Genomic DNA, 13,309 nt, shown 5'->3' with positions numbered 1-13,309 from the left:
GGAGGAAGCACTTACCGTCACCCATTAAGGTGGCAATAAGAGAAAGGGAAATGGGACTTGATATACTACCTTTCTGAGGTTTTTTGCAACTACGTTCAAAGTGGTTTATATATATATACAGGTACTTATTTTGTACCAGGGTCAATGGAGGGTTAAGTGACTTGCCCAGAGTCACAAGGAGCTGCAGTGGGAATCAAACTCAGTTCCCCAGGATCAAAGTCCACTGCACTAACCACTAGGTTACTCCTCCACTAGCAAAGTGCTATGTAGAAGCCTGCCCTTGCAAATCAGCAACGCGGTCGTGCAGGCTTCTGTTTCTGTGAGTCTGACATCCTGCACGTAAGTGCAGGACGTCAGACTCACAGAAACAGAAGCCTGCGCGGCCGCGTTGCTGATCTGCAAGGGCAGGCTTCTACATAGAATGTTGCTAGTGGAATAGCAACATTCCATGTAGAATCTCAAATAGTAGCAACAGAATCTCAATAGTAGCAACATCCCATCTAGAATCTCCAATAGGGAAATGGGTCTTGATATACCGCCTTTCTGAGGTTTTTGCAACTACATTCAAAGCAGTTTACATATATTCAGGTACTTATTTTGTACCAGGAGCAATGGAGGGTTAAGTGACTTGCCCAGAGTCACAAGGAGCTGCAGTGGGAATTGAACTCAGTTCCCCAGGATCAAAGTCCACTGCACTAACCACTAGGCTACTCCTCCACTCACTAACCTGGTGGTAACCAGGCAGCACACAGTACTGCCCAATTACCACCAGGTACATACCAGCGCTACAAGCACAGGATATGATGCACGCTGGGGGTGGGAACTACCGCCAGGCTGCTGTGGTAGCTCAGCAGTACTTCCCTTTTAGCGAGTGGTAAGTCCACATTGGTCTTACTGCCACTTTGTAAAAGGGGTCCAATATCTTTCTCTTACCATGGCAGTAGTCTCCATTTAGGATAACAACTAATATTGAGAGCTTGGGCACAGGACAATTCTTATCTTTATCTTTAACTCAGTAAAGAAAAACAGTTTGACTGTTTAGTGGTGGCCAAAAAATTCTGGATATTCACCCCCAATATCTGGACAGTGGCTGCAGCTAAATAACCAGAAAGAGCATTGATCAGCATCGAAACCTGAACAGGGGCAATATTCAACTCACCATCCCAATAGCTGATCAGACAAAGTTAGGACAGCATTCCTGGATAGTTATCTGGTTAACTATAACCACTCACCAGTTAACTTTCAGGAATGTCCTTGCTCCACCCCCAGACCACCTGGAGGGAACCCCACACTACGCCAGACAACATTGACGATGTTTGGAGTCCGGGTACCGGGAACTCCGACGCCCACTCCGAACGGACACTCCTTCCCCTCTTTGATAAGGGAGAACTGCAGCATAGAGGAGACCTCTTTGAGCTCTCTTTCGAGCACGACACCTCCCAGGCCGGGTGGCAGTTTTTTGCAAGCAGTTGATCAGACTCGGGAACAACCCAAAGTGGTGAATAGTTCCTTGATGCCTGAAGGAGGCCCCTCTGCTACTTCTACCCCAAAGTTAACATCGAGTAAAGGACAGGAGGTCCCCTCATCTTCTCTAAACCTGGGGCCTGCCACTGTGACCTGGAAGAGAAGTGATAAACCGAACGTGGTGACATTGGACACCCTGTCGGATGCGATTCAGGAACTGACCAGCTCCCTTCTCCAGGTAACAAAAACGTTTACAGAAGAAGCAACCAGTTTGAAAGATAACTGTCTATCTCTGTCTGAAACTGTACAGGATGAAAGAATTCTTAAGCTAGAAGGCGAGATAAAAACTTTACAAACTTTTGCAGGGGCAGTCACGAAAGAAAGAGAGACTATTAATAGGAAATTAGAGTATCTGGATAACCATGCTAGAAAATTAAATTTAAAACTGCTTAATTTCCCGAAGTCTCCCATATTACCAGCTACTGATATGTTAAAGAAATATTTTCATGAAATTCTGGCTATCCCGAAAGAAGCATACTCTCCAATTGCCAGAGCTCAATACATTACTGGAAAAGGAACTTTAATACATTCTCAATCTGGTTCGAATTTAACTGAGTTTCTTGAAAGCTCCCTTGAAGTAATAACTGAGCGAACTACTCTTCTGGTATCATTTGTATTTGAAACAGACAGATATAATATTTTTCATTTATATTTCAAACATATGAAAGCACTGTTCCTTGGAGCTAGTATGCAAATTTTTTCCAGATTTAAATAGAGAAACTTTGAAACGACTACGTGAGATTTTGGCTTTAAAGCAGAGGACTCTTACTTTGAAAGGAACTTTCCTATTGAAATTTCCCTGCAGATGTTTCCTTTTCCTTGATTCTGTGAATTACATATTTACTGATCTGAAGAAAATGCAAGATTTTATTGTTACCAAAGAGGATCAGAATCGATCTACCCAGAATACTCTTGAAGGCTAATGCTGTTAAATTCGATTGTGGGTTTAGTAGTTCCCCTGCTCTAATATTTGAAGTATTTCTAACTTGATTTTTCTTTGTGTTTTGCCTCACATATTGTGGACTAATTAGTGGAATTATTAATAGGCTATATTTCCTATTTTTTCTTTTTTTATTGTTTAGGGTAAATTCTATCACTGTAATTGCAATCATGTTAAGTGACTGTAAATTTGAAAAATTACAAATAAAGATATATATAAAAAAAGAAGAACGCTTTAAGTTGTTTTCTCATGATCAAGTAGTAATTCATGTTTCTTGAGGTTTCGGTACTGCGTTCCAATTCTGTGTGCCTAGGTACGCGAAACTCGCTGAATAAATTGACATGTATCGTAGTGCCTTGCAGTTGGGTAAGTGGAGTGTGAGATAACTTCTTGATTCCATGCTTATGTTGCATATTGGTAGGGTTATTAGGTCTGCTGTGTTTCTTGGAGCTAGACCAAATATGGTTTTGTATGCTAGTGTGCATAGTTTGAAAGATATTCTTGCCTTGACGGTGAACTAGTGTAAGGCCTGGAATAGTAGTGTGGCTCTGTCGTAGCGCGATTTTCTATGAATCAGCCTTGCTGAGGTGTTCTGTGCCATTTGTAATTTTTTTTAGAAGTTGATCTTTGCACTCTGCATATATCCCATTACAGTAGTCTAGGTGTGCTAAGGTTAATGTTTGCACTAGCATGCGAAAGACTTTTCTTGGGAAGTAGCCTCTTGTAACTTCTGAAATCATCTAGATATTTGTAATTGACTACTGACTTGTATGATCCAAATTCTACTACAGTAAGAGTTTGCTTCACCAGTCTACAATGAATACTCTACACTTTTCGCATGAAAGATCAATTCTAGAAATATTCAGAAGTAATTAAGAATAAGAAACCATGGTTTTCTAGTGACTCATTACCTCCAATTACACCTGCTTCCTATGCAGATTGGGGAAAGAAGGAAATGCAAGATGCTCAAAAAGAGTCACCTGGAGCCAGTTTAGATCTTACAGGCTTTTTGGAGAGTTCAGGCACTGTGGAAACCAAAGAAACTTTAAATGCTACCTTTGCATAGAAACCTGACTGAAACTGGACCCTTCATATGTATTTTCATCATAAGGACTTGAAGTATCTAGGCCAAAGGGTCTGAATATTTCCTGACCTTGCAGAGCCACTCAGTTGACACGTAAAGCTTTTTTGACCTATCATTCTCAACTCCTAGGAGGAGTAGCCTAGTGCAGCGGACTTTGATCCTGGGAAACTGGGTTTGATTCCCACTGCAGCTCCTTGTGACTCTGGAAAAGTCACTTAACCCTCCATTGCCCCAGATACAAATAAGTACCTGCATATACCATGTAAACTGCTTTGAATGTAGTTGCAAAAACCACAGAAAGGCAGTATATCAAGTCCCATTTCTAATTTCTGTGTAAATGTTTTGTGAAAGTTTCTGGTAAAATCTTATGTTTTTATTGAAGAATTTCCTAGAAGCAAGGACCCCTCCTATCTCCCTCTGTTGGTCTAAATACAGGTTTAAAGTAAGAAAGCAGTTTTTATAGAATTATCCCTGGCACCATTCTTAAATAATTTTCCATTTTCCCCCCTTTCTTCCAGAACGGTATTCCTCCAAGCTTTCCAGAATTCTGGAGGCCCCCTGTTTTCTTTGATTTGTGGATATTGATTTCTCTTGCAATTATGGTTTTTATTATCTATTGTATTATTAATACTTTTTTCCTAATTTCACTGCAAGATGAATCTTTCAGTTTTAAGTTATGCTTATAATTTGATGGAAACTGTATAAAAAGAAAAAAAAGTATTGATTGCATGTCTTTATACCTGTTGTCATAGCAAAGCCAAATTAACTACATGTTCAAAAATTGTATTAACAAGGTCCATAATAAGTTGGAGGCCATATGTGTCCAGTTACAGTATTTGAGCTGATATAAATACTTCTGTATGAAGGATCAAGCTGTTTCTGTATGAAGTGAATTTGAAGTAACGGTATAGACATGCCAAACACTGAGCTGTAGGAACTACAGTCTATGCTATCTTTTAATGAGCTGTATGCTATATAAACCATAAAACAAGAGTCTCTGAAGCAAAGATTTCTGGATTTGTTATGCTACAGTGAGATTGAGAATGCTGCTGTAAAAGAAAACATTGTTCTTTGTTCATAAACATGCTGATATGTCACAGGAAACGCTGATGTCTACAGTAGAAGAGTAAGGAAAGAGGGAAGCAAAGCGGGGCATAATCAAAGGGGCGCCCAAGTTTTCCTGAGGACGTCCTCGCAGGACGTCCTGGTGAAGGGGTGGGGAAGCACGTATTATCAAAACAAGATGGGCGTCCATCTTTTGTTTCGATAATACGGTTGGGGACGACCAAATCTTGAAATTTAGGTCATCCCTAGAGATGGTCGTCCTTAGACTTGGTCGTTTCTGATTTTCGGCGATAATGGAAACTGAGGAAGCCCATCTCAGAAACGACCAAATCCAAACCCTTTGGTCATGGGAGGAGCCAGCATTCATAGTGCACTGTTCCTCCTGACATGCCAGGACACCAACCGGGCACCCTAGGGGGCACTGCAGTGGACTTCAGAAATTGCTCCGGGGTGCATAGCTCCCTTACTTTGGTTGCTGAGCCTCCCAACCCCCCCAAACCCCACAACTGTACACCACTACCATAGCCCTTAGGGGTGAAGGGGGGCACCTAGATGTGGGTACAGTGGGTTTCTGGTGGGTTTTGAAGGGCTCACATTTACCAGCATAAGTGTAACAGGTGGGGGGGGGGGGGGGGGGGGGGGGGTGGGCCTGGGTCTGCCTGCCTGAAGTGCAAAGCAGTACCTCCTAAAACTGCTCCAGGGACCCGCATACTGCTGTCATGGAGCTGGGTATGATATTTGAGGCTGGCATAGAAGTTGAAAAAAATATTTTAAAAAACTTTTTAAGGTTGGGAGGGGGTTAGTGACCACTGGGGGAGTAAGGGAAGGTCATCCCCGATTCCCTCCAGTGGTTATCTGGTCAGTTCGGGCACCTTTTTGAGGGTTGGTCGTAAGAAAAAATGGACCAAGTAAAGTCGCCCAAGTGCTCGTCAGGGACGCCATGCTTTTTTCCATTATCGGTTGAGGACATCCATGTGTTAGGCATGCCCCAGTCCCGCCTTTGCTACATTTCCGACACGCCACCGTGAGCTTTGGTTGTCCCGGCGATGGAAAGCAGTTGAGGACGCCCAAAATCGGCTTTCAATTATGCCGATTTGGGTGACCCTGGGAGAAGGATGCCCATCTCCTGATTTGTGTCAAAAGATGGGCGTTGTTCTCTTTTGAAAATAAGCCTGAAAGTTATCAGATAAATGTAATGAACGTGCTACTAGTGGTATGGAACCAAAAATCTTTAGCTTTGTTTAGTTTCCCATGCTGTTCACAGGAAATTTTGTTCAGTTTTGTTTTTTTTCATTTTGGGAGCAATGTTAAGAAGAGTGCACATCATTTTCATAGAGTGTAAACTCTTTCCCAGTAGTGTGCATACACAAACTACTACTACTACTTATTTCTATAGCTCTACTAGACATACACAGCGCTTTACACTTGAACATGAAGAGACAGTCCCTGCGAGCTTACAATCTAATTAGGCCAGACAAACAAGACAAATAAGAGATAAGGGAATTACTAAGGTGGAGATGATAAAATAAGGGTACTGAACAAGCGAGTAAGGGTTAGGAGTTAAAAGCAGCATCAAAAAGGTGGGCTTTTAGCCTAGATTTGAAGATGGCCAGAGATGGGGCTTGATTGACCGGCTCAGGAAGTTTATTCCAGGTATATGGTGCAGCAAGATAAAAGGAACGGAGTCTGGAGTTAGCGGTGGAGGAGAAGGGTGCAGATAAGAGAGATTTACCCAGTGAACAGAGATCCCGGGGAGGAGTGTAGGGAGAGATAAGAGTGGAGAGGTACTGAGGAGCTGCAGAGTGAATGCACTTATAAGTCAATAAGATGAGTTTGAACTGCATGTGGAAACGGATAGGGAGCCAGTGAAGTGACTTGAGGAGAGGGCTAATATTGTTGTTTGTTGTTGCTTTTTTATTTTTGTACCCCTGCACTTTCCCACTCATGGCAGGCTCAATGCGGCAGGCAATGGAGGGTTAAGTGACTTGCCCCAAGTTACAAGGAGCTGCCTGTGCCGGGAATTGAACTCAGTTCCTCAGGACCAAAGTCCACCACCCTAACCACTAGGCCACTCCTCCATATGAGGGCTAACTCTTTGGAAAGTGCATGCAGGCTTTTTGTAGAGCATGTACTCCTTCCCTCTGGTATGTGACTAGCGCATGCATGTATCCACTACCAGGAAAGTGTTTTTTTTTCCTGTTTTGGAGTAAAAATAACATGAAATAAAAATTTGGGGGCTGAACATCCCTAATGTTTAACTGTAGTCTCTGGTCTGGTTGCAAGGTATATCTGAGTGATAGCCAAGGTGTCTCCCCCTCTAAATTCTACTTAAGTAGCATCTCTGGCCCTGGCTGGGGAACTGAACCCAGGTCCTCTCCAAGATAGTATAAAATGCTGCCAAGCTACCGGACCAGCCCTCTACTCTGATTTTGCTCTATGCAAGCACTGGCATTTCTCCATCCCCATTAATTGGTAATTCTCAAGTCTAACACAGAGTATTTTCTTTTTAATTAGTTACAGCTTAATTTTAAACCACATATATGAAATCTGCTGTGCATTGATTAATTATATTCTCGGTTACTCACCCTGGCATTCCAATCGTTCCCAGGGCCAATGACTTTGGAAGATGTTTTGGCCAATTACGAAGTAGTGGTTCTAGATTTTTGCCGTCAGAGATGGAGTGAGTTGTCCATCCTGCACTGGAGATTACAAAGTCACCAACTGGGAAGGCAGAGTTTTTGCTTTCCACAACCCTGAGAAAAAAAGGATTCATTTTTGTTAAAAAGAATATTATACTAAAATTTGGTAATTGGATTAATAATTTGGTCACAATGGGATCATGCCAGGCACCCTTTCATAATGAATAACACAGTGGCTGGTTTTCCTGCTTTACCTCTGCTCAATCCATCAGGATGGAAATGCTCTCTGCCTTTCCAATAAGTAGGGTGTTAGTAGAGTGGAGGAGTGGCCTAGTGGTTAGGGTGGTGGACTTTGGTCCTGGGGAACTGAGTTTGATTCCCACTTCAGGCACAGGCAGCTCCTTGTGACTCTGGGCAAGTCACTTAACCCTCCATTGCCATATTGAGCCTACCATGAGTGGGAAAGCACGGGATACAAATGTAACAAAAATAAAATTAACTCCTTGTTTTCTTGTCCATCCCATCAAGTATGCTCTTGCTGTCCCCAGCTCTGTACAACCCATCTGTTTACTGCCTTTATCTTACCCATCATCACAAAACTCCCAAATCAGTCAATTCTCTTTCAAGGTCCAGCACTCTTATCCCTTTCTACATCTCCAGAATAATCTTTATTTCATCTCCTGCAACGCCTATGTCATTATCTCTCACCCCCCCACCCCAGTCATTTCTTCTTTTCATTCTTACCTCCAAGTATTTCTTTTGCTTTAAGAATTCCCAAAGCATTTTCTAGTTTACAAAGGAATACCACTTTTTTTTGCACTTGTGTGCCCTCTCTCTCCTCTCTCCATGTCGTCATCACTCCTCCCTCCCAACAACAAGAGCAAAAACTTAAAGTCAAGCTGACTGATATTCATTGCTATTTAAGCAACCGGGAACCAGTGGTGTAGCCACAGGTGGGCCTGACCCAGTATGGCTATGTTCTTGTGTATATATCTACTATAGAAAAGTCAAGCAGCTTCCACTAAATTAACACAACTACTTTGAATTTCTCATAAAAACTACAACTCAGCAGGGGTCTCTTGTCACTTGCTGTAGATTTTCAGTGGATACCACCATGCCAGCTACCCCCTCTCTCCTTCTCTACAACAAAGATTTACCTGGCTACTTGACTTCCAATCATGATGTCTCCTTCCTTCATGACTACGAAGCTGTAAGATCTAAAAAATTAGAAAGTAAGATTTGTAAGTCACATGGTTAAACTCTAGCACACTTGTATGTTACAGTGCATAGAGTACTGCATTCCCAGGGATGTAGTTTGGACAGAGTTGCAAGAATGCATATCCTATATAATAATTCTCACCTCCAACATTCTGAGGCTGCCTGGAACCGTGGATCATGTTGGAGTAGATAATAGTGATGTCACACAACCCACACCAGATTGGCCAGTAGAAGGGAGAGGGGCGGAGCCACGATACAGGGAGCAGTGAATCAGCACAACACGGGGAATGCACAGCAGCAGGAACAGAAGCCTCTCTCACACAGTCACTCTCACATACACTCTCTCAAACATACATACTCAGAGGAAAACCTTGCTAGCGCCCGTTTCCTTTCAAACAGAAATGGGCCTTTTTTACTAGTACTTTATAAAATACATACATAAGACATCAATGGGGGGCTAATGATGAACATGGGTGGGTACTACAGAATTCCACAACTCTTCCCTCCCTCCCCCCAATACCTTAGTTGGTAGGGATCCCCAAGTCCCACCAGCTGAAGAAATCCACAGCTGCCCCAATCTCTTACAACCTGGATGTCAGCGGCTCAATGTTTCACCGTTGCTGTAGGCACCATGAGCATGCTCAGTTCTTGCACATGAATTGAGCATGTGTGAGAACTGAACATGCTCACGGTGCTGGCGTTAGTGGCAACTTTTAAGCCACTGACAGCCTGGCTTTAAGTGATCAGGGCAGCTCTGGATTTCTTGAGCTGGTAGGGTTTAGGGGATCCCTACCAGCTATGAAATTTGTCCATCTGACTGCTGGGTGGGCCTGAGGCAAAAGAGGGTGGACTCAGGCCAGCCCAGGCCCTCCTGTGGCTACACTCCCTGATACACAACGCATTTACACCGAACTCACAGCAGATGTAAATTTGTGCCAGAGAACTAGTGCATTACTAGGAGCCTATTTGGAACAGAGATTGTTTCTCACTTTCATGGTCCATCACATTTAAATATTGGAGGGGCATTTTTGCTGTATGTATTTAAACTGTATCCTAGAATTTCTGAATTAATGGATGTGTTTTGGCTTTAATAAAAGAGATAAAAAGTAGGCACGATTCGAAAAATTTTAGAGTTGCCTTCTTATAAAAGGGAGTAATTATTTTTAAACAATTTGAGCATGTAGAACATTTCAAGCAGTTGGGGAGGTGCTTATATAATTATCTGGACATACTCATACATAATATTAGGCACCCAGAAAGCATACAGCTACAGTCACTAATGTGCACTAATTTCATTAACATGTGTTTAGATACTAAGTCCCACTGCATAAAATAGGACCTGCAGAAAAACAATGCATGCTAATTTTGCAGCGCATGTGAATAACACTAGCTGACAGCATCTACTCATAAGTGGCATATATACATAATCATTCCTAGGGCAGAGAATAGACCAGAGAGTGGTAGATGGGATCAGCCATTAGGTATCTTCTATAATGGAAATTATTATTATTATTATTTATTGCATTTGTACCCCACATTTTCCCACCTTTTTGCGGGTTCAGTGTGGCTTACAATACATTATGAAAACTGGAAGTACATTTTGTTACAGCTCAGTTATGGATTACATTATGAGGCGTTTTGAGAGACAAGTTTTGCAACAAGGAATATAATAATGGAAAAGATCATTGAGACATTGGAAGGAAAGAACAGGAAACTAAAAGGGGCGATACATTGGAGGGAACCCGCGGGAAACAGGAGGGGCGGTATATAATAACAGGCAAGCATTTGGTATACATTTTCTGTGAGTAAGGTATGAGTGAGGTAAGTTTGCGGGAGATGAGAAGGTGAGGTAGGGGATGGGAATTCAGAGTGGCTGTAGTGATGCATTGTTGAACAGTGGGTGCGGTTTTATGTGTTTTGGTTCTTTCCGTAAATTTCCTCAAAGAGGTGGGTCTTCAGTAGTTTGCGGAAGGTTTTTTGCTCGTGGATCGTTTTCAGGTTGCGTGGCAATGAATTCCAGTACTGCGTGCTCATGTAGGAAAAGGTTGACGCGTGCAGTGTTTTGTATTTCAGGCCCTTGCAAAGGCTTTTTCTTTCAAATTCATTGCCTTCTTTGTTAAAATTCCAAGGTAAATTACATAGGGGTTCTAAGTGCCTTAAGCCCTAATGCGAGCTTAGCGTGCAACAAGAGAAAGGGTCATGGATTTGATATACCGCCTTTCTGTGGTACAACCAAAGTGGTTCACATTTATTACTTTCTGTCCCTAGTGGGCTCACAATCTAAGTTTTTGTACCTGGAGCAATGGAGGTTAGGTGACTTGCCCAGGGTCACAACGAGCTGCAGTGGGAATTTAACCCAGTTCCCCAGGTTCTCATTTCACTGCATTAACCATTAAACTACTCCTCCTGAGAAGAAAGACTTAACAGAAAACATATTAAAGCATTTTGCAGTAAATTCCCTGTTAGCATGTGCTAAGCGTGTTTTAAATAATTTTTGTGACAGCGCGTGTCATGGGTGGAGGAGTGGGCGTGGAAGTGTTATCCAGATGGTGCGCTATTAATGTGCGCTAATCAGATAACACAGACTTATCACCAGAGCACTTAGGCCTCCAACCCCAGACCTACCATTACCTCCCTGGTGGTCTAGGTGGGTGGCCAGACAGGACTGATGTTACACTGTGATGGCTTGCTTTGATATTATCTCTTGGAAAGGTGGGTTACAAATGGCAGACTTAAATGAAATGACATTTCTACCAGCACTTGCATACATCAAGTTACTCCTGCTTCAGAGTATGTGTAACTTTGTATGACAGCTTTCGAAGAGCTTATTTTATAATGGCAGTAGGCGCATCTGTGGCCTTCATAAAGCTGGTACAACATATGCACCTACGTGCCTTCTGTCTGTGCCAGAGCCGGTGGTGGGAGGCGGGACTGGTGGTTGGGAGGCGGGGATAGTGCTGGGCAGACTTATACGGTCTGTGCCAGAACCGGTGGTGGGAGGCGGGGCTGGTGGTTGGGAGGCGGGGATAGTGCTGGGCAGACTTATACGGTCTGTGCCCTGAAAAGGACAGGTACAAATCAAGGTAAGGTATACACAAAAAGTAGCACATGTTAGTTTATCTTGTTGGGCAGACTGGATGGACCATGCAGGTCTTTTTCTGCCATCATCTACTATGTTACTATGTTACGTGCCTTCTCTGCCTAGGCACCTTTTATGATCTTTTTCTTCTAATTATTATTTTCTTTGCTCTTTTCCTCAGTCCCATTTCATATTGTAAAGAATATACAAAAAAGTACTCCTATGTTTCTGTGCATCAACACTCATTTATACACATTATTTGCTGCAGGTCTCGTTTCATGCAATGGGAGCTACAGTATTTACTGATCACACACATTAACGTAAGCCCATAGTTCGTGAACTTATTTTTTACAATTTTTTTTAACTCACAGTGGGAAACAGGCATTTTACTTGTCTAAGCATTCTCTAATTGTGACTTGTTTTCCAGCTCCTTGAAAAATGCACGTGGACATGGTTTCTAGTTTGGGCAATGCTCCCAACTTTTCCACGTTTAAGTGTATGCCACTATTATATGCTGTGCTTGTCACACATCTTAAAAAACTGAGCTGTTTGTTAGACTTCAAGGGTAAATCCCTGAAAATGATTATAGTGTAGAGCAGGGGGGTTCTTAGCCAGTGGTGACTGCACCTACAAGAAATATGGGAAAAGGTCAAACAGGATACAGAGAAGGGTCCTGAAATATGAGACAGCTTATTGAAACTTTCTATACAGAGTGAAGGCAGTTATTAGGACAGTTACTGGTAGTATAAGTTTATAGTTTATTAGGGGTCCTTTTACTAAGCTGTGTAAGTACCTACGTGCCCCCAACGCACGTCAATTCCAAGTTACCGCCCGGCTACCGCGTGGCCTGGGCGGTAACTTCATTTTTTATGTTCGTCCACTACACACACCGGAAAATATATTTTATTTTCCGGCACGTGGCAAAAACCAGGTGGTAATCGGCATTGTACGCGCGTTGACCATTACTGCCCGGTTAACATGTGAGACCTTACTGCTAAGTGAATGGGTGGCGGTAAGTTCTCAGACCCAAAATGGACGCACACCAATTTTGATTTGCCGCACATCCATTTTTGGCAAATTTTTTAAAAAATGCCTTTTTACAAGCGTGCAGAAAAACGGATCTGCGTGCGTCCTAAACGCATGCCTATACAAGGGCAGCCCATTTTTCAGTGCACCTTAGTAAAGGGACCCCTTAGTTCTTAATACAGCGCTTAGTCTACAAAAGGTCTGTAGAACTGCGTATGACTGTAATTTTAGTGACATTAGCAGTTAGCAGGTACAATAACAGTGACATAGGTAGTTGCAGTAGTTACCAGGGAAGATGTGATTCAGGAAGGGGGTGCGAGGAACTAAGAAAGGTTAAGAACCTCTGGTGTAGAGTGACACAATAAACATGTAAAGAAAAGACTGTTGTATAACCCCCTACTGACCAAAACTTGAACCCCCAAAACAAACCAAAACAAATACCTCATGTATGGGTCAACACTGAGAAACAGTGCTTCAAGCAGCACCTCTGTAAGAGAAATAAAGGAACACCAGGTTTATTGTTGTTTAAATACTGTCCGCTCTTTTTTTACTGCAGGTTCTATTCTATGCAGTGGTACCTATTTACTAATAACATGCATTAAAGAGTGAAAAATCGATTCACTTTTACCTGTTCTACGCCTTTCAGACGTCAATCATATCCCCCCTCAGCTGTCTCTTTTCCAGGCTGAAAAGCCCTAACCTCTTTAGCCTTTCCTCATATGGGAGGAGTTCCA

The 13,309-nt window shown here is 42.5% G+C and overlaps 1 protein-coding gene across 3 annotated transcripts in view; it reads right to left on the bottom strand.

Moving 5' to 3' along the window:
* The window catches only part of PTGR1 (prostaglandin reductase 1), a 71,875-nt gene that overhangs the window by 38,127 nt on the left and 20,439 nt on the right, over positions 1–13,309 (bottom strand). For 2 of the 3 annotated variants that reach the window (XM_030192361.1, XM_030192360.1), the window contains exons 3-5: positions 13,017–13,062; positions 8,410–8,469; positions 7,199–7,366 (exon numbers count right to left, since the gene is read on the bottom strand). In XM_030192361.1, coding sequence (XP_030048221.1) covers positions 7,199–7,366; positions 8,410–8,469; positions 13,017–13,062 — 274 coding nt within the window. The remainder of the gene's footprint in view (positions 1–7,198; positions 7,367–8,409; positions 8,470–13,016; positions 13,063–13,309) is intronic. The other variant, XM_030192362.1, reaches the window with a different exon arrangement.

The sequence above is a fragment of the Microcaecilia unicolor genome, chromosome 2, assembly GCF_901765095.1.
Source record: "Microcaecilia unicolor chromosome 2, aMicUni1.1, whole genome shotgun sequence".
NCBI lineage: Eukaryota > Metazoa > Chordata > Amphibia > Gymnophiona > Siphonopidae > Microcaecilia > Microcaecilia unicolor.
Note: the sequence above shows the minus strand (reverse complement) of the source record. Positions and strands in the feature narration are given on the sequence as shown.